The sequence below is a fragment of the Haemaphysalis longicornis genome, unplaced genomic scaffold (assembly GCF_048455015.1).
Source record: "Haemaphysalis longicornis isolate Haplotype H1 unplaced genomic scaffold, Haemaphysalis longicornis Haplotype H1 scaffold_40, whole genome shotgun sequence".
Lineage (NCBI taxonomy): Eukaryota > Metazoa > Arthropoda > Arachnida > Ixodida > Ixodidae > Haemaphysalis > Haemaphysalis longicornis.
The window spans coordinates 823878-845805 of record NW_027526362.1 but is presented as its reverse complement, the minus strand read 5'-3'; the positions used below and the strand labels follow the sequence as shown (position 1 = coordinate 845805).

At 47.5% G+C, this 21928-nt stretch overlaps 1 protein-coding gene across 1 annotated transcript in view; it reads right to left on the bottom strand.

Annotated features, from left to right (window-relative positions):
* Positions 1-21615, bottom strand: part of LOC144137549 (uncharacterized) — a 62207-nt gene extending 40592 nt beyond the window's left edge. Inside the window, exon 1 of the mRNA XM_077669480.1 lies at positions 21420-21615. Coding sequence (XP_077525606.1) covers positions 21420-21615 — 196 coding nt within the window. The remainder of the gene's footprint in view (positions 1-21419) is intronic.
* Between the last annotated feature and the right edge of the window lie 313 nt (positions 21616-21928).

Below are 21928 nucleotides of genomic sequence, written 5' to 3'. Positions count from 1 at the left end.
TTTATGTTTATGTGCGCTCAGTATGCAACAGGAAGCTCTTCTTTCTTATTGTCAAGTTACGCCGTGTGAAGGGATGGGATACGTTGGCTTGTGTCGGAGGGCTTGGGACAGGTAGTCGGGTATCGGTACTCGCAGGGGAATATATTATATAAAACGAAAAGAAGGACGTGGAGACCACAGAAGGGACGATTTGCTATACGGCAGGGGACGGTTCTCACGCACACACACACGGGGATAAATCAAACATCCTCCGTTGGACTTGCGGTGCGGCGGGGCTGTCGGTATAGCAGCGTCGCCTCGAAGTTCATTGCGTGGACCCGCGGTCGCCCTCGTCGGCAAACTCAAACGGAGGGTCACGCCCACACCGGGCGCCAATTGGGATTCTTAACCGGTTGTGCTGCATCCCGAAATTGGTCGTTTCACCCAGCACTGATAAGACTGCTCGCACACCCGTTCCAGCAGACCCTCCTCCATCCGCACACGTCCGACTTCCTCTCGCTCGGGCAGTCCGGCACACACGCCGTTTGGGATTGCGTGGGGGCATTGCTGCTTGAGGGTTGCAACTCTTCGCCTTTCGGCCACATCATCCCACCCGGTGACAGGCTTGCAAATAAAGACGACTTCGTGTAGCACGGTTATCAGCAAATATTTGTACTGCAGTCGTGAGTTAAGCTTCGTGTGTGCAAAAAATTAACACAGCGCTGTGTCAAACGCTCCCATCAAAGTAGCCAAATCTTGCTTTTCTCTCGTCGACGTTGGCCTAGTGTCACGCGGATGGCCATTTTAGTGCACGTAGGGTGTATAAATGCAAAGCCAATGCAAAGATAGTAGAAAAGATGTACTGAAACAAGGTCAGTGGTGGTTGCGGGGGGATACCAAGACTACAACACAGTGGAAAGTTTCGTCGCTGTTTTGTCTCTTCCACCCCTCGATTCCACTATATTAGCACTGCTACTTTTTTGCGAAACCGTTAGACGGTTCATGAATAAAAACATACGGTGTCGATAGGGACGGCGCCACACTGTACTCTGCCGAATATTGCCGACGGAGCAGGAAGTACAATTACTTTGAAACACTCGTACTGAAGTCGCATTTCTAGAGGAGGTTGCTGTAAACTATGACATGAAAAACTTTTTAAGAAAATATAACCAAGATCTCCCATAAGTCCGCTTTCAAGCTCATCATAAGATGCTTGAAGTTGAATGCCCAGAAAAAAAGAGAGATACAAAGCTCTTTATTAAAGAAGAAAGCCGAGAGGTTTGCCAGAATCACTACCCTGACATGCTACTCGGCGGGAGTTTATTACGTTGACGCGGCCAAGCATAAAAATTTTTGTGCGGTTGCCTAAATATTCGCCAATAAGCTGTTGGCGGAGGACTCGGGAGGGGAAGAAAAGACAAACAATAAAACAATAAAATAAATCATTCCATATCAACAAAAGGTCTCTTGCAGAAAGAAGAAAGAAACAACAGGCGACGAAACCTGCGTGTAGTCCTTTCAGCGTCTTGAAATCTCGGAGAGCCGTGCGGAGCCGCGTTAACGATCGGGATATGCAGTGTCGTTAGCAGCAGGTACCAAGCAATTTACAAATCAATGGGTGACGGGTGCCGTGTCTGAGAGTGGGCTATCGTGCGGAAAATGTTCGCGGCGCAAGCGGGATTCCGCGTGAACGACCGTCTAAGGAAATGTGCGAAGAATAGTAATGCGTAGCATTCTTTACAGATTTCGCGAAAGTTCCACCTGTTTTAAGCATTATAATAGCGTAAATGGACATCATTGTTCCGAAGACGCTTTGAAAGACTACACAATAACCAAACTATAAAAATGCGCTAAATGGCGAACCTTAAAACGCCCTGCATTTCCAGAAAAATGCAGAAATCGCTAAAGTAAGTGCCACTTGTATTCATTTCATTTATTCATTTCTTCATCCTTAAGGGCCGGAGGCATTACAGCGTAAATGGAGATCGTTGGTTGAGCAAAAGTTTGAAAAGCTGCAAATAATCAAACTATAAACAATTATGAAAACGGGGAACCGTATAAAGCCCTCCGTTTTCGCAGTAATGCACATTTCGCGGAGGCTTCACCTGTAACAGTTAAAACAGCATAAATGGAGATAATTGGTGGAACGAAATTTTGCGAAAAGTAAGGAAATAAGAAAAATATACCAAAATTCGAAAAACGGAGAACCCTTTAACGCTCTGCATTTCAAGAGTAATGCAGATTTCGCAGACGTTCCACACGTAATCGTTATAGTAGCGTAAATGAAGATAATTGGTTTTGCAGTATTTAGAAAAACCCCAAACAATGGTTTTAAAGAACCCACACTCAAAACAAGCGGCAAAACAAGTCCCTGAATTTCTGCCGATTTTTTTTTTTCTCAGGAAGTGATAGACAATTGGCATTAAATCACCTCAAGTGCGGCTGCTTTGCGTGGCTGCACGAAGCGAAATTCTTAAAAAGTGCAAAGTGGACTGGCCGCGGAAGATTTGCAAGGCTTTCGTTATTCGCAAGCAATGTGTTGGCGTTCGATCGAATAACCTACTCAAAAAGAAGATTAACGCTCACGCCAGCATTGATTCAAGCAACGCCTCCCCAAGCCTTTCATTAAAGCTCGCATTTTTTCTATTGTTTAGTTACATCGTGTTTTCCTACCCTGTCCTTATCATGGCAGGCTTGTACAAAATATTTTTTTTTGGGGGGGGGTGGGGGGGGGGTTCAGGAGGGCGAGTCGGAGCGTCGTCTTGTGCTTGATCGCTTCCTTCTGTTAAAACCAGTGTTTTCTATCCACATATGTACCAAATAGCCAACTTTGGAGAAAGGAATCATGACCGCCGTCATAGAGGGTGGGGGATACAGAAGATGATTCCACCTCACTTCTTTCATGATCCCAATTTTACGCACAATAAAGTTTTCCGCTTTCTCTGTTCCCATTCCCATCGTCGCTGTTTCTAGGCGCGCATCTCTTTGGGAGCCCTAAGTGCATGTAGCAACCACATGTGGTCACTAAACTCCAAATCACATACCGATGCTCTTCCAGGATAGTACTATTATGAGCAATATGAAAGGGAACACAGGAACGCGTGGCAAACAGCCTCGAAACAGACTCGGAGCGACACGCGGACGGCGCTGTGAAAAACTAAGGGGGAAAGGAGGGCGCTCTTCCACTAACTGTTGGCACCCCTACCACGCTGACATTTCTACAAAGCCGCAGCTTACGTCATTTCACCGATAATATGGTATCGTCGGACAGCCGATAAGACGCACGGCGGGAATGGAAACAGTTGTTAGATCAGCGTCCCCCTTTCCACTTTGTTTTCGACGGTTGCCGCTGCGTATCACTCACAGCTGGGTCTGAGGGTGTTTTATGCGTGTTCCTGTGTTCCCTTTCATATTGCTCGTAATAGCACCTGAGGTGGCCGGCATTCCAGCATGGTGCGTGAATCATCTAACATTTGTAGGTCAATCCTCCACAGGTGATTCTTGTATGAGTGAGCATCTGCCAGGAGCGAGCTCAAAAACGCCTGAAAAGCTATCCATACACAGCGTCCACATAAGAAAAAGAGGCATTTTACGCGGTACAAACAAATAAGTGGTTGATAGCGGAAACCCATCGGTTGCCTCTTTCTGTGAGATACATGAAAACGCACAGTGTGTGTTCTTTGTGTGATATTTCGAGAGAGTTGTAAGATGGCGCCTATTCACTGGCACACGCTAAATTTCAGCAAGAAGCATCAGTGTATTGTGCGTTCTTGCTGCCACCGGTCTGGTGTACGCGAGAATATGCCAAACATAAACAATTGTTTACTTTTATCATTCAGATGTTCTTCTTACCTACGCTATTCATAGCGAGAGTTTTAATTAGGCAAGTTCGACGCCCAGAAAGTTGTTATTAGCCCACTGAAAAGAGTACGCAGCAAAAAAAAAAAAATAAATACCACAATCGAGACTCAATTGCCGAAACTGTGAATAAAAAGTACGCGCCAGTTCTCCTTCTCATGGATTTCTCGCACCGTCTCTGTTTATGCCACGACACAAAGGTGCTCCAAAACTGGAGCCTGGCCATGGTTTCCTATGTAGTGGTCCTGTGCAATGGTCCGTTGTCTGGCGAACAACACGCCATCATCAACACAACGTGTCTAAGCTGTGACTTCCAGAAACATTACCCTTCTTTTCTTTATGGAATGTTTACCAACTTCGTCAAGCGACAACACATACTTGTTTTTGATGTAGTCATAGGTTTGACGGACACCCGTTTGGTCGGGAGGGTACATTTGAGAGAGAAAGAGGGCACCGACCAAGTAAAGGAAAAGAAAAACCTAAATGACGTTTCGGCTCCCGCATGGGTTTGTGAACAAGGCTCCCGTGCGGGAGCCCAAACGTCTTTTAAGTTTTTCTTTTTCATTACTTGCTCGGCGCCCTTTTTCTCTCTCAAATGTACTTGTTTTTTTAATTCATTTGGCATAAACAGTAGCAAAAATCCCGGGTGTAGCTCCACTCATACGTCCACTTGGACCATCACCTCGGCAGGCAAACTTTATTTTATTTCATGGGGGTCACGTGCTAAGGCAGATGCACTGAACTGAGACATTCAACAAACACAGAACCTGCAAGAAAAATAATCACTATGTAGATGAAACCTAGCCCTTAAAAAACCAAACGGAATACAGTTACTTAGAGGGACACTGAAGGGAATTTGTCACGCTCCCGTTTTTACTTTCACTGGGTAGACTGGCTCAAATGAACACACCTTTCATTGTTTAACCGGGCGATACGGCGGTATTATTTTATAAAGCCTGAAAGAAGAAAAACTACCATGCGTGGTTCGCGGCGGCTGCACCAACTTACCTCAGTGACGTCAGATAAAGGTGTTATGTGATTGGACGATGTCCAAGAGTAGCATTCAAGCAAGTTTCAGTTTTGGTTCTGTGAAACAACGTGCTTGGAATCCGACGTTATTGTTGGATGGGCATTCTCGATATCTTAGTAATCGCCATACCGCGTTTCTGCCATGTTGTCGGCTGTAAAGTGCGTCAGATAAGCCTAAGAAGATGGCTTGGAATCGTAGCAATCACTAGCCGAGCAGTGCATGAACGCCCTCCGCCTCACCGCAGACGCTCAAATGTCATGCGCATTTCCCCCATCTTTGGAGCCTACCTCACTCATGCCTGTATTATAAAAAAGCGTGTTCGCATCAGGCCAAGGGTCTGTTCATTCTGGCCTGTGCCCACTGCCCGCAAGCAGTCGGTGCTTATGGCAACAACACGCCAACGTTAACTCGCTAGCGCGTCAGTGTCAGACTGCGCGCGTTCTGCGAACTCGCTCGTGGAACAATGACCGCTCGTAATCCCGCAATGTTTACAAATCACTTCAGTGTCCCTTAAAGCACGCGCCCACTCTTTATGCTGCGAAATCAGAAATGAAAATATCTTGAACTAGTTCGAAGCTTTTGTAGGTTGTAAAATCGAGAAAACGTAAAAGTTGCCCTGTCAGTGAGCCAGGGGCCGTGGGCACAAAGTGCTAAAAGAGCATTATGAAAGCTAAGCATACATTCGACATTGATATCAAAGAAATAGCCGTTTATTGAGCCTGACAGGCATACATTTCCAATCTTTGCCATATGCCCAGCGTGGGCACGAATGTTGAAGGGCGTACCGGAAATCTCTAGCCTTTCCTTTCTTTAGCCTTGCCTAGCCTTGCCTAGCCCTGCCGAAGTTTGGCCATGGGTGTGGTGGGGTAGCATGCTTTCATTTTGTTTGTTAGGGGGCCTGAGTTTTTTCCTCGTTGCTTCCGGTGGGTTCTAGGGCAGCTAAAAGGGATGCAGCAATTTTTTCTTACCTTCTCGATGGTAGAACTGGCTGATAATCTGGCTGAAGAAGCCCTACATTTATAGCATATTATCAACTTAATAATTCGTGGATGGTTGAACCGTATTCTTGACTCACGTTCGTACCCAGGAACAGAGCGTATAAACAAAGAGTCTTCCTACCGGAATGATCGATTGACTGCGGGATTTAACCCGCGGAATATCACCTCGGCTATGATGTGCGCCTCAGTGGAAGGCTGCGGATTATTATTCCACACCTGGGAATCTTTAAAGTGCACCGAAATCTCGAACACACGGTCGTTTCCGGTTTTCACCTCCATCAGAAAAGCATACAACGTGGCCAGGATACAACCCGCGTTCCTGATCTCAGCAGCTCAACGCCTTCGCCACTGTGCCACCGCGGCGGCTCTCACCAAAATGATTTCGACATGGTAGAAACCGCACTAGACGGGGACAGACGAAGAGACATTGACAGGGAACAAGCACTGGACATTAACTTAGGCTTTAGGCACAAGAAAAGCAACATACATAAAATTTGCAGAAACACTAAAAAAGATAAGGAAGGTGCAGCTTTCACAGGTAATCGATTGAATCTGTAGATAGGTTTTTTCTTTTGTGTGCAAAGACAGAGAGGGCGTGCTCACGCATTAGTCATTGTCCTTGATAATACAGAATGCCTCTTCGCAATGTCGTGCTAAATCTACGCAGGACTAGTGTTCCCTGAGAATGAGGCGTGCCAGAGCACTGCCGCCAGTGATCTGCCAAATGCCCTCCCCCACCAATGAATTTACAGCTGCGCTATGCTCTCTCAATCGTTTATTATTGCAGCGTCCGGTCTGTCCGACGTAGCATCTCCCACAATCTAGTAGAATCCTGTACACCACACCTACATTTCACGAAGCGTGTGGTGTGCCTAGTAGTGAAGCCAGCCTTTCCAGCTTCTTTGTTCACGATTTTGCACATAGGTGCACTCTTGCCTGGCGCCGAAAAAATAACCTGGGTTTTACATCCCCGCCACTGTTTTGAGCCGCCAGGAAAGGTTTTGCACGTACGGCGCAACTACAGGCCACGCCTTCTGGCGTTGAGGTTGATTCAGGCTTGCTTGGCACCTTGAATTCGCATCTTTGATCAGGCTTCCAGCTCTGGAAGCCAACAATTCGGCAGGAAAACCAACATTGCGCAGGCGTCGAGCCTTCAGCAACAAGCTCGACGCCTTAAGTTCACGAAAGTTTAATTGCACGATTGCAGCCGATTTGTTTCCTGTTCATCGCCGAAACGACCTTTACTCCGTCATTGTTGCTATAAGTGTGCGCATCTTTCATTTTTTTTTTTTTGGAAGTGATAATCATTGGACATCACTTTGGAGGGGCATGCGCTATGACTTGTCTTTCTCGTTCCGAGCAAGTGTTCGATCGATTACGGAGAACGCCGGAGTTTTTTTATTGCTAATCTTGGCCAATCATCTTAGTGTGTATGCTTATTTTGACGATCGTGCGCCGGGGACGGTGGGTGGTCGCGCGCGAAGCACGCACACCCAGAACTCGGCATTTTTTTTTGTTTCTTTAAAGGGGTCCTGAAATACCTCCCGCCGATGCATGGATGTACATGTAACCAAATAAAGCAATGTATTAGCAATCTCCTCCCGCAAGAATTTTGTGAAAGCGATGAGTATTAGCTGAGAAATCGTAAATAAAAAACCGCGCATTATCGCCCCGCCGCATTTCCTCCTCCTTTCAAATTTTTCTCCGCTGTTGATGGCGCGCGAGCCTTCCCTCCCATGATGCTGCGCTCCTCGGCGGTGACGTACTTCCGCTATTGCGCTGCTCGTCTGCTACGGGCAAGCTTGTTGACACCATTAATCCCGCACTCCGCTCAAGGCTGGAAAAGCGAACGAAAAATCTGGCCGCATGTGTGCAGCGGCCTGGCCTTGCCCTTTCGCGGTGTACGTTGGTGCAGTTGCTATCGGCGTTACGTGACTTTTTAAATGCAGAGCATTTCTTTAACTCACGATGTCACCCGTTCTAGTTGTCCGTAGTAGTCCGCACCCCTCCCCCTACACTATATAACAAAATAATACTTACCGGCGCCTGGTTTCGGTCCCACGACCCTGCGGGCGGAACGCAAGGTACATGGTGCTCTACCCACTGGGCCACAAAGCCGACACAGAATGGAAGGCTACGAACGCGCCGTATATCCTTGACTTATTCAAACTACGTCAAGAAGCTGCTGATACAACGCATTCACTACCTGTGGGCGGAACGCGAGGTACGTGGTGCTCTTCCCACTGCGCCACAAAACCGACACAGAATGAAAGGCTACGAACGCGCTTTATATCCTTGACTCATTCAAACTACGTCAAGAAGCTGCTGATACAACGCATTCACTACCACCAACTCCCCAAACACTAAACGTTAACGCAATACACCCACCCCCTATGCGACGCATTTACTCGAGTCCCCTTCGCGGGGAGATGGGCCCTTTTTAAATGCAGAGCATTTCTTTAACTCACGATGTCACCCATTCTAGTTGTCCGTAGTAGTCCGCACCCCTCCCCCTACACTATATAAAAAACAATACTTACCGGCGCCTGGTTTCGATCGCACGACCCTGCGGGCGGAAGGCAAGGTACATGGTGCTCTAACCACTGCGCCACAAAGCCGACACAGAATGGAGGGCTACGAACGCGCCTTATATCCTTGACTCATCGAAACTACGTCAAGAAGATGCTGATACAGCAGCAGCAAGAACAAGAACAACTTCAACAATGACGTCTCCCATCGACTCCCTCGAATGGGGGGACTAACTCAACCAGAGCCATCTAGACGTCGACGACGCGACAACAACAGCCAGAGAAGAAAAGAGAGAGAAAAGAAGAGAAGAATAATAATCATACCCACCTGCTAATAAATGATGTCACGTGACCACGTAATTACGTCTCCTCATTTAATTACAATACAACAACCAACAGCAACATGTGCACCAACATTAACGTAACCACAAACTACTTAACGTGGTGCGCCCCCGGAAATGCTCTGCGGTTGATCGTGCCCCTCGCGATGGGGATGTTTAGTTTCCTGCCGCAGCAATAACCAGGCGGCCTCCTGCATAGACATTTGTTTTATCGGCGGCGAACTCATAGCCGCACGGGGAGGATCGTGCGCTCGTTCCCTTTGAGATGCACCGCGCACTGTTAATCCAAAAAGCGCCGTATCAGATGTGGCCCCGCTGGTGCCGGGTCTTATTTTGCGGCCGTGGTAATTCCTGCCGGCGGCATGTGAAAAAGTCATTTCAAACCGATACAGAACCCGTGCACAAAACGCTTCAATCATGTGACCAGTTTAGCTTGGGGCGACGCTTGGCGGAATCTATTTGCCGGAAGTGCGTGAAAAAGCCGCCCAATAGCAGGATGTCTAGCTCATGACGAACATCTGGGAATCGATGACGTAGAAATGTGAAGATGGCGGTGACCAAAAACACGAAGGAAAGGGTGAGAAAAAAGCGACAAACTTTGCAACAAAAGTGTGAGCTTTCCGTTACGCGTAGAAGAGTAATACTTGGCACAGGTGACGTTAACGACCCAATCTAACGATTGCGCTAGTTCATCCAGTTTGCTCAAAACGCCTTTCAGGGCCTCTTTAACTGCCGTGTGGTCGCCTCAATATTGGACAATCTCCCTGAGTGGGTATGTTTGGCTTAACAAACGTGCGCAGGGAGCGCTAGGCGGTTTTCCCGAGCGCACGCACCACATACACACGTGCGTGCACTCGGCAATGTCTTGTTGTTTTGAACTGCGGACAAAAAATTACGATTTGCTAAACAGCTTCGCTGTAATAATTACAGTTACCTGAAAAAATACTGGCCGCTACACCACCCCACTAGAAACATTATGTGCTCAGTTTTCTTCGAGTAGCACAATTGCGCATTTAAAAATCCTTATGCTTGATAGCTGCGGCACCCTGTGTGTAAAAACAACATCTATGTACCAGAGGTTGCACTACAATCATGACAAAGTGACACTGTGCAGCCTCATGTCAGTTAAGGGTTCTGTGAAATGTATTGCATGAGAGCATGCGTTTGCCTTCTGGGGGTTCAACTGCACATCCCAAGGCCTCGGGCAGGTATTGAATATTTTTACAGAAGCTAAGGCTGGGTGCAGCGCTACATACGGCGTTTCGAGATTTAAAAGTGAGACTTTGACGATTCGCATTACACCTCGCCATTTACCTGTGTCAATATGCATTCAAATAAAATTATTTCAGCTGGACATGCCTCTCTACTTTATCAATCTACCCTCTTAGTAGAAAATATAAACATGAGAAAATTGGTACAAATCATTACTTTATGCACAACGTGCAAGTGTCGGTTGTATATTTGTTTTACAAATGACTGAAACAACGACAAATAATAGATGTTTTACAAATGACTGAAACAACGACAAATAATAGACAACCGAACAATACATTTCTGGACGTCATCACTGCGATGTCACAGCTCTTGACAGGAAATTCTACCAGTCTTGTCATTTCTACCACAGGTGACACTTAATTGGAATTGCTGTCTACAGTCTCTTGGGTTGTAATGACATTTTCTCTTTGCATTTATTTTGGGTAAAATAGGATACCTTAACTGACACTCCACACTGTTCGCCCTTAGCTTTCGTCCTCAGCTTCCATTTTATGCCTGACAAACATACAACAAGCGCCGCAACTTAAGCTGCCACCCGCAACTGACATTCTGAACACTAACTCGCATGCTGGCCACAAGCACTCCTAATGATTGTCTGATGCTGCACAAATACAGCACCGCATGAGCCTGCTGGTGGGCGTCTGAAAGCTCAAGAAAGGCATCAGTTCTGATGCACAGTTTGCTGGGAATCAGAAAGGTAAAAAAGCAGCTCATCACTCGCCACAGACAACCAGCAGCACATAAACCAACTAAGCGTACTTTTAGATGATGGGCATCCGAAACGTAAACAGGGGTTCTGTAGGTGGCCGCATACACACAGTACCACATGATCCAGCATGCACTAGGTTCATGGCAGTACCTCTACACTGCTCATGTTGCTGTCGGTGCCGTCACTGTAGCTTCCGCCCGCCGCGGTGGCTCAGTAGCTGAGGCGTTGAGCTGCTGGGCCTGTGTACGCGGGTTCGATTCCTGGCCGCGGCGGCCGCTTTTCTTGTGGAGATGAAAAGCGAGAACTCCCGTGTGTTGAAGATTTCAGCGCACATCAAAGATCCCTAGGTGGTCAATATTATTCTGGAGCCCTCCACTACAGTGCACCTCATCGCATGATTTGCATCGGTTATAATCCATTAATCAACAGCTGTAGCTGATGTTGTCGGCACCTGGAGGAATTATGATGTTGTCGAGTCTGGTGTAGAGTGCAACATCCAGTTCCCAGACCTCTTTCTCGGGGCTGCTCCAAATGAGCGAAGTCGGGAACCCAGTTTTCTCGAGCCACGAGAATGCGAACAATGAAGAATGCGGACAATCTATTTATATTGTTTACAAGGCGGCGATCGGATAACCTGCGTAGGTTACACCAGCACCTTCTTTGTCGTCGTCGCCGCTGGTTGTTTTCAATGTCGCTGTGGGGTATGGCCCACCGCTATGTCCCTTGACATTACCCCCGGTCGAGGGCGACTGTCCGGTCGAAGCTGCGGCATAGTGATGATGGTGATGCAGATGAACACTGCCAGAAAGAAGGGCGTGCCGCCACTGATGAAGGTGATGAGTTTGGAGAACGCGGACCCGTGTCAGTGATCGAAGCGCCCCAATACGTATGCCTGGTGTTTAGTCAAATTGCACTCATTCTATAACTAATCCATGGTGCATCATCTCCCATTGGTTTTACTTCCGGTCTCCTTCCGTTTTGAGACGAGTGAAGTCCCGCCTGAGAACGTTTGCTAAATGAAAATTACTGCTAAATAAAAATTAAAAAAACGTTTGTGGAAATGAAATGTATTGCTAAATACCTTTGCCAAATAAAAAATTTGGCAAAGGTATTTTGGAACATGATCGTCCCTAGCCCAAGGTGTTTTTGCAAAAAAATCAATGTACGCAGCTGACTCCCTTAAGGTGGAATAATTAAAAAAATTACTGGTTCATTGGACACAACACAAACCTAATTTGAGAAAAATAAGGATGCTGTATGCTAATCTTGCATGGTTATAAATGTCTTTTGTTGTTATTTTAGTAATTTGAGCTTTGATTTGATATAAATAAACAGCAAATGCCTTTTTCAATCAGCTTGTGGCTCAGAAATAGCTCAGTGACGTAGCCTTTTTGAGCGAGGAGTATGTGCACTTCTTCATATTAGCGCTACTGAAATTATCCTCTTAAATGTTTTACCGCAAAAAGTACGAAAGTACGAAAGCACAATTTCTGGGAGTTGCAGGTTCTTCCGGCGACACAAAAACTGTATGCCCGAGATAAATTATAAGCAGCTGTAGTGCTTCCGTCTGTGTTGAAGCAGAGACCAGATAGACTGCCCGTCGGGAAATAGGAAACGCCAGCAGCTGCTGCACAATGGTTAAATAAAATTTTGGCGTACATTCGGAATCCTCCTAGAACGGTTACGCCTGTCCATTATGTCTCTGCCGTTGGTAACCATTCTGCAGTGCGGCAACATTCCACCAATCTTGACGCACCCAGATACAAGTTCCGCAAAACATCGCGCTTCTGCCGAGAACACGTGTGCATGTAAAGCCATCAATTAAAACCTCGAAGCGCTCCTCAACTTCTGGTTTGTTGCGCGCCGGAATTCGTTTTAGAGTGGAAGTGAGCAGTGTAGTGAGTCGTCAGAAAAACAAAGAGCTCCCAATTCGGCGGTGATAGGTTCGAGTGGCGGCCCCTGGCTCCAGACGACAGCTTCGGGATCTACGCCGTTGCGGTTTACTACACTCCCGTAGTGTCCGGTAGCCGTTTCTGTGCAAAAATTCGCCCGTTGGGAAGGTTTAGTGCACAAAACTCTTTTTTTTTTGTGGTACTTCAACCATATTTTGATCTCCCGAAGTTGCATCGCACGTAGAAATACGACAAACTGCGGAAGTTGCTGTTTATTTAGAGTGAAAAACTGCGCGAAAACACATATACTTCAGAAAAGGAAGCCTACAAGGGGAGCACTCGAGTTGTCCGTTTCCTTTTCTGAAGTGTGTGCGTTTTCGCGCAGTTTTTCCCTGTGCATCGCGCAATAATTTAATTAGCAGCACCTCGCGGAAGCCAGCCACTGCTACCTCAATTTTGAGGTACACGGGTCACAGCTCCCTCATAAATGTTTGGAGTGTGTAGTCACTATTTTAAGCGATTCTTAGACTGAGTCTCCCGAGGTGAATGGCGAGGCTCATTTTGCCGCCCGCGCTCACATAGGCGCGAATTAAGAAAGGTACCAACAATAATTTTCATAATTTGAAAACAATGTTTATTATGTGTCTAGAAAGCAAAGAAATGTTCAAAAACCTGTTTGCGATTAATACAAAAATTTTTGATAGCGTACACAATTGTGTACATGGCGCCTCAGCCCCAACAACTTAGATGTGACCTCATGAAAGAGCGGATCAAGAGTTTGCACGCTGTGGAATTATGTAGCGCTTTCCAACTTGCTCTGTCCGTACTGTGCAGTTTCAGTTTTTTACTTCTTCATATGAAACTCATAAAAGCAGTGTTTTGCTGCACTCAGGCACAAGAACACATGGCACTTTCGGCAACAAATGCGAAACCTGGAGTCGCAGCCAGCGTTTCGGCACCTCTGAGCGAATTTCGAGTCGGTGTGCTTCGGCCAGTGGGTGATTCCATCGAACCTCGTAGAAATGGTAGGCATAGGGATTGCGTTGTGTGTCTGCGCGCCGTTGCTCGGTCGTCCTCTCCTGGGAGGCTCGCTCTTTTTGCTCGCGATCAAGCTGCGAGTGATGTCGGACTGAAAACACAACACGTCCTTCACGTCCTTCTTGGGTAAATTATCTGCACTTGCATCGCGAGTGCATGTACTCAAGCCAGCTGTTGCAAACAGCAAATCCGATGAAGTGAGACAAAACCCTGACTGGCCACTTCCTGGTCCTCGTAGACAAGGGATAAAGGCACGTCAGAAAATCAAGCTTGTCTACCCCTCCCATAAACTGATTGTACTGTACAATCACTTCTGGGCAGTCAATTTCCACGTACTGATTCAGTGATTCACTCCAGCGTTTTACTTTTTTCGTGTTTCCCACGCCAACAAGAGTGGACACCATGTTCACGGGTCCGTTGACATGCCAACGAACCAAGACAACATCTTCATCCTCAGTGACCTTGGAGTCGCTGCTTCCACGCCCATCTTTCTTTAGCTCCTTGTCACTCTTGAGTTCACACCCAAGCAGTCGGTTGGATCGTATTGTTCCAGACGCCAAAATTCCAAGAAGTTTCAATTCTCGAAAAAGTGGAACAGACGAAAAGTAGTTGTTCATGAAACACCTAACATTGAGACCATGTGGAAGGTGTTCCACAAGGCGCATGACTACAGGCCCTCCAAGGCCCAAGTGTGAATGGTCAGCACTCACCCCGGTTCCCTTTCCTTGGTAGAGCTCGAAATCGTGGGCCATTCCATCGGAACTACAACGGACAAAGACTTTGATGCCCTCGGGGTTAGGCTTGTTTCGCACGAACTGCTTCGCCACAACTCTTCCAGTAAATGGAACCATCTGCTCGTCAATGCTGTTATTGGGAAGAGGCTCAAGCTGAAGGCATCGCTCCCTCACGCCATCGACAATCGGCGCTACCTTCCAAAACTTGTTCGTTGTGGGACTGACTGGGGCATTAGAGTCAGTCGCATGCAGCATTGATCTCAACTTGAAAAACCTCTTTGCTGACATGGCATCAGCAATGGAGGGAATTCTGGTGCCCTCTTGCCAGTACATTCGAACACGAGGCATCTCGAGGATGGCCATGAGCAAGAGGATTCCAAAGAACACCTTAATTTCCTCTGGTGTGGCTCCGAGCTCCATTCCGGCTGTCTTCAAGGCGTACACATTCCTGAAGTGCGCGAGCTCAAAGAAAAGCTTATCTGGAAAGTATTTTGAGAAATACTCCAGCGGTTCTAAAGGAGCTGACCCGTGTGCAGCGGTGAGGGCGCAATCTGTTCCAATTGGCGTGAAGTGTTTTCTGATCAACTTCACTTGAAGTTTTTTCTTACGCGCCGGCTGCAGTGGAGTATCCTCCTCATTGCTGCTGTTCTCTGCTGTGCTCTCGTTCGCAACTTACGCAGGTTAAAATTAAAATAAATGAATTAGAATATTAGAAACTGCCGCAAACTAGGTTGGGGAAACCAGCAAAACGCTACTTACAACTGCGTCGAGAGTATCATCCAGTTCATCGTCCGAAAAATCTGCATCTGATGCGTTCCCGTCCGCAATCCTGGTGAGCAATGCTTCGGCTGAGCTCGTAGATGCTCTCAGTCGACGATTACAGTGCTCAGCAATGCCTAAAACATAAAAACGTAAAAACCACAATGTTTTGGTATGATACAAAAGGTTAAGAACGACACAATTTGCTACGAACGAGAAAATACAGAAGACGAAAATGTAGCTGAATTGCCCGTCCTAAGGCGCCATGTACACAATTGTACACGCAACATTTCACCAGTACAACAAACATTCATCTTGAGGCTATTGCAAATAATGTTTACCCAGAAAAGAACACCAGACATTGCGCTAGTGTTTCATGCAACGTTAGTTTCTCTAATGGCCTTTGCGCCTCGATAATCTGAAAAAAAGTTGAGGTTACTCACGTGCGCTCCCATAGAAATGGAGGAAGAAAAAGTTAGGAGACGGCGCTAACGGAGAAACGTGAAGCCTATACATAAAAAGTAAAATCGAAGTCGGCCCAGGCGTCACTGCACCACGTGACCCCATCGCGCCGCTATCGCGAGCTCTTCAATATCGTCTGCTCGAAACTACTCTGCTGCCCGTTGTCGCGAAGCCTGATATATGTTGGTTTTTTCCCCACGGCTTTTGTCTCTCACACATACGCGGCACTCCTGCCCGCACGCGGGCATAAGATCACCGAGCAGACAAATGCAGGAAGGACGGGGAAAAGCTATCGCCAACCAAACACGAGAAAAGCGCCGGAGTCAGAGACCGCCGCCGCCGCCGCCTGCCCACCCGACCATGGAGGTCACGTGCTGAGCCGACTTCGGCGGCTTGAGAAAGAGAAACGACGGAGGGAGCGGCTTCAACGGAGCTGGGCTTGCGAAGGCTAGCTGCGTGACGTCATGCCGCCTCCTAACTTTTTCTTCCTCCATGCCATAGAAGGAGGAGGCATCCATGGTGGTGGTAACACGCGTTTATTTTATGTACAAGGGATACAAAGACGCCATGTTACGCTTTAGCGAATTTGGGTGTCTAGGGGAGAGGGATTAGGTAATGGGAGTTGGGAAAAAAGTAGGATACATCTTATGGTACATCCAATTGGGTGTGGAATTAAAGGAAATGGTGAAGACCAGAGTCCTCGACGAAGTTTCGTAGAGCGACGAGCAGGCGCTGTTCTTCGCTCTGATTGGAGCTGCCTGGATAAAGCCAATCATTAAGGCTCGGTGGGATTGCCAATCCTACGGTTTTGAAGGCTTGTTCGCGACAGTCGGCATCCATGCTGGCTCTCAGTTTACGCCAACGTTTTCAACTGCTGAAGACTGATGGCGCTAGTGGTCCAGTCCGGAAACATAAGCGAACGCGGGCACAGCGTTTCTGCGCCTCTGCGATGGGTGCGTGGTGGGAGCGGGAGTTTCAAAATTTGCGTACACAATCGTGCACACCGCCGCTGCAGGGGAAAACTGCCGGGCGTCCCCTCCAACAATCCAGCGTCACCGTCGAAAGCCATCATTCTGTGCCTAAAAGGATATCCTCGGCCACAACCGCCTCGACGCCGCATCTTGCCCCAGCCCCACGACAAGCTGACTAATCTCTGTGACGGACGGCAACGCTGGATCTTCTTTAAACTAAGCCCCGTCCCTCTCTTCAAAAGACATTTTGGGGAAAGGAGTGGCACTCGTGAGACACAGCTACCCCCGGTCACCATTATGTAGTTTGCGTAGCTGACACACCATTGAAGTAACGCTGTGGAAAAGCATGCACAATAACAAAAATATTTGCGGCTAATAGATCTTCATTATAATTTTAGAGAGGAACCATGCGTGTTGTGGTTTTTAAACAAGGAATAAATAATTTTACATATTTGTATTAGACAGCAACTACGGAGTGCTTTTTCGCCTTATGTTCCGTGCCTAACCTGGCTACCGTTGGCAGATGTTTACAGTCATCCTCCTTGTGATTTGTCTGAGCTTCACTGAACTTCTAGTTCACTGTATACTTTGAGCCCTTGCTTGCGAGTGCCAGCTAATTCATTTTATAATTCTTTCGGCGCTGCGTCCTCATGGATGAGCCGAGTGATTATAACTAGGGCAGCGAACTGATTGGAGGGCCGATCCTTTTGATTACATTGTTGGAGACCGACATCGATGGCGCCAAAGGACGAACACACACCCTCAAACGGCAGCTCTTCGTGACGATCAACATGTTGACGGCATCTGCCTTTTCTACGCGCACTCTGAAGCGCAAACGTGAAGCTATTCACGCCAAACGACGTGCTTTGAGCATACAGTGCCGCAGTACACCGTTGACGGCTTTAAGCAGCAGTTCCGCTTGACGCAAACAACATTCCGGTTTATAGTGGAGAGCCTGCGCCCTCTTCTTGAGAGACAAAACACATGCATGCGCGATTTTATTGCCGTTGAAAAAGCCGTCGGCATTGGCCTGTACAAGCTGTGCTCGATGGCGGAAGACCGCAGCGTGGCTCATATTTTGGGTGTTGGCCGCTCAGCAGTGAACGGTATATACCGAGAATTCTGCGATGCAGTCATTGCCGTACTGGAAGAATAGTGGTTTGGAATGATAAGCCCAAGTGAAATGCCCCAGAACATAGTAGAATTTGAGGCAATGTCCGGCTTTCCTCAGGGAGTCGGAGGTCTGGATGGGTGCCCCTTCCCCATCCCTCCGGAAGCGGAAAATGGTACAGACTATATCAACAACAACTGGTAATGAGTGTTTACTGTTTTATTCATAGGCGCCTCAACACCCTTTATTTTTCCCGTACAAGAGGTATACATTTCGTCAGAGTTTTTTGCTTGATAATAGCCATTCGTGTGTACTAAGAGTACAAGAAGGAGCATTTTACTGCAAAGATAAAATTTTGTTTGCGACATGGTTTTTAGAGCTAAAAGTCGACGAACACAACAAAGCCGACAAGACAGGCGCTACCTGTCCTTTTGGTGCACCTTCATATGAACCGTGCCCAAAATGGTTTTTTTTTCTAACGGGATTTTACAATAAAAATACAGCCATTACCTGATAACTTGAATGCGAACATCTTCGACAGAACTCTGTCTGGTTGGGTTAAACTTCATCATCATCATCATCACCAGCCTATCTACGTCCACTCAAGGGCAAATGCCTCTCCCATTATTCTCCAATTATCCCAGTGCTGCGCTAACTGCAACCAATTTACCCCCGCAAACTTCTTGATCTCATCTGCCAATTTAACTTTCCGCTGCCCCCTGCAACGCTTGCCTTCTCTAGGGATTCACTCTGTTACCCCTAATGACCGACGCTTATCTTCCTTTCACATTACATGCCCTGCCCACGTCCATTTCTTTTTCTTAATTTCTACTAATATGAACATAACCTTCGTTTGCTCCCTTACCCCCTCGGCTCTGTTCTTGTCCCTTAACGTTACACCTATCATCTTCCGTTCCTTTGCTCACTGAGTCGTCCTCAATTAAAGTTGAACCCTCTTAGTGAGCCTCCAAGTTTCTGCCCCGTAGGTGAATACCGGTAAGATGCAGCTGTCATACACTTTCTTCTTCAGGGACAATGGAAGTAGGCTGCCATTCATTATTTGAGATTGCCTGCCCTATGCACTCCGGCCTATTCTTATTCTTCTAATTATCTCTGCCTCATGGCTGGGATCCAGGGGTCACAACTTGGCCTAAGTACATATATTCGCTACTTCCACGGCCTCGTCACCTATCTCAAACCACTGTGCTTTCCAGAGGTTATTGATCATTACTTTAGTTTTCTGCATATTAATTTTCAGGCCCACGGTTCCACTCTGTTTGTATAGTGCGGTAAGCATGCTTTGCAATTCCTCCCCCGAGTTACTTAATAAGGCAACGTCATCAGCAAATCTGAAGTTACTCAGGTATTCTCCATTAGCCCTTACTCCTCCCTCTTCCCAATCCAATGTTCTGAATGCTTCGTGTAAACATGCTGTGAATAACATTTGGGAAGTTGTGTCTCCTTGTCTGACGCCCTTCCTTATAGTTATTTTACTGCTCTCCTTATGGAGGATTATGGTAGTTGTGAACCCATTGTAGATATCCTCTAGGATTCTTACATAATGCTCATCTACCCCCTGGTTCCGTAATGCCTGAATGACTGTTAGGGTTTCGACCGAGTCAAATGCTTTCTCGTAATCTATGAAGGCTATATATAGGGGTTCAGTATACTCAGCGCACTTCTCTATCACCTCACTGATCGTGTGAATATGTTCCATTGTTGAATATCCTTTACGGAACCCTGCTTGTTCTTTAGGTTGACTGAAATCTAAGGTTGCAGAAATTCTGTTAGCGATTACCTTGTAAGTACCTTGTAGACGACTGACAGTAAGGTGATCGTCCTGTAATTGTTTTTAGGAAACTTTTTTTGAGGAACTTGAGGAAAAGGAAAATACACGAACCAAGGGCGTTTATTCAAAGTTGTCCCAACGTTTCGGAGGCTAGTCGGCTCCTTCATCAGGGATGACTGTATACGACAAGAACCAGCGGTTGTATAAGGTGTCTTGATTTTCTTTTTACTGGAATCTTGCCCTTGCGAGTCGGAGGCCGTAGGCGTAGAGGGTGGGAAGTGCTCCGAGGGATCTATTCAGGCCTTGCCGGTTTCCTTGTATCTGCCAGGACTCAAGAAGTATTCTTTGTGAGCAATTGGTTTCCGTGCCAATCACCTGCGCGCTGTCAAAGTTAATCCTGTGGTCAGCTTTTTCGCAGTGCTCGGCCTATGCACTGCGCTGATGTTGAATTCCAATGGGAGATCCGGAGCGGTCACCGTGCTCCCCAGCGGAGCGCGCCGACTCCGCGAAGAGCAGGTACTCCGATGCTGGCTTTGGAACGCAGCCGCTCCCGCCGGAGCAAAGCGCCGAAACGTGTCGGGAACCGGAAATCCCCAGCATCCTTTTCGTCGCTCCTTCCCCGAAATTGTCTGGTTCCCGGGGGCCCCGCGGGCGCGTTGGTTCCGCGCTGCGCAGCTGGAGGAGGCAGAGAAAGCCAACGTTAATCCAGTAACGTTGGAGAAAGCGAGCACTGGCCGGAAGCGCAGACGGCGGCGACGTTGGCGACGTCACGCTTCAGAAGTATGCACCTTAGCGAGTTCCGGCCGGCTCCGCCGATTTTGGGCGGGCCAACGTTTCTTGCTCCACGGAGCGATCTCGGCTGCGACGGCGCTCCCGATCTGCCATTGGAACAGGATTTGGTTGCTCCAGATCTGCCATTGGAACGCGTCTACTCCAGACAGAGCAGAAAAGTTGCTCCGAAAGTGCTCCGGATCTCCCATTTTTATACAATATGAGTGTCCGACTTGCGGACGTCGTGTTTTGTGTTGGAGGAGGCGTACCGGGAAGTTCTCGGTCTTTCCAACGTATCTAGCGGGACATTGTGGGCAAGGCCTTGGGCTTTTTCTTTTGGCGGCCGTTCTTTATGTCGATGTATAAGCCGCCCAAGAGTTGACACTGGCTTGTGGGAGATGACAAGGCCTTCCTTGGGAAGAATGCGGGATAATGTTTCACTGGTTCTTTTAACATAGGGGAGGGAAATACGGGTGGGTCGGCGTGCGGAGAGGGTTTGGGGGGGAGGGTGGGGGCAGATGGTGGGGACAGGAGATGGGTTGTTGAGCGACGGCGTCAGTAGACAGGAATTTCCTTGGTTGCAGACCGATCGCGGGAGACGGCGTTTTACGCGTCGTATGCAGTCGCTCGTGTATGCTTTTGTCTTCAGGTCAGCGATTACGGCTTTTTCTTGTTTCTTCCTGTCCCCTTCTGTTGAGCATACAGTTCTGGCTCTAAGTAGGAGAGCTGAGACCACAGATGATTTGTAGGAATTTGGGTGGCAGGAATCGAATTGCCGGTAGTGGCCGATATGGGTTAGTTTCCTGTACACTGTGAAATTTAGTCGTTCTGGCTGTGCTTTTATCAAAACGTCGAGAAATGGTGAGGTGGTGTTCACTTCTTTTACCCTGGTGAACTGGATGGCTGGTTCGATCGAATTTAGCTGCGACAGGAGGTTGTCTGCTGTTTTTTTTTGATGATACAAAAGCAGTCGTCCACATACCGGGGACACCTTGGGCTTTTCGGGGAAATTTTACAGAGTGGTCCTTTCAATTTTTTCCATTAGCAGTTTCGCTGTGGTTACGGAAATAGCAGCCCACATCGCAGTCCCACTTATTTGCCTAAAATATTCCTGCTTGTAGCAGAAATATGTGCTTTGCAAGCAGAAGTGCTGAAGTTGCGTTATCTCGCTGACGCTGAGGCCCGCCCTGGATGGAGCTCATGCTGTCGTCGATCTCAAGGGTACTTGTGGCGGTTGCAACGGCCAGGGAAACAGGGACGTTGGTGAAAAGCGACACGACGTCAAAATAGACGAGTCTGTCACCAGGGTCGATCGGTACTTCGGAAACAATTTCTACGAAGTGGCCGGCGCTCTTGACGTGGGTGGACATTTTGCCGACGAGAAAGGAGAGAACCTAATGAAGCAAGTTTGATGAAGCAAGAAAAACTGGACCCTTAAACAGTGAGCCCATGGTCTTCAAGGAACTTGTTTGCCTCCGTACTGCCGCTGCTCTGATCGTATTGCAAACCAGATATTTCGATTGGATAGGCATAGAATAAAACTGCTCTTTCCCCAAAACTTCGAAGGGAAAAATCCTACCCACGCACCCGAAGCGACCGTGCCATGCTGCCACTTATTCATGTTTCGCACTTTCTTGGGCAAAACACCGCGTTAGTGCGAAAATTCCCGAACTGCACCCAAGA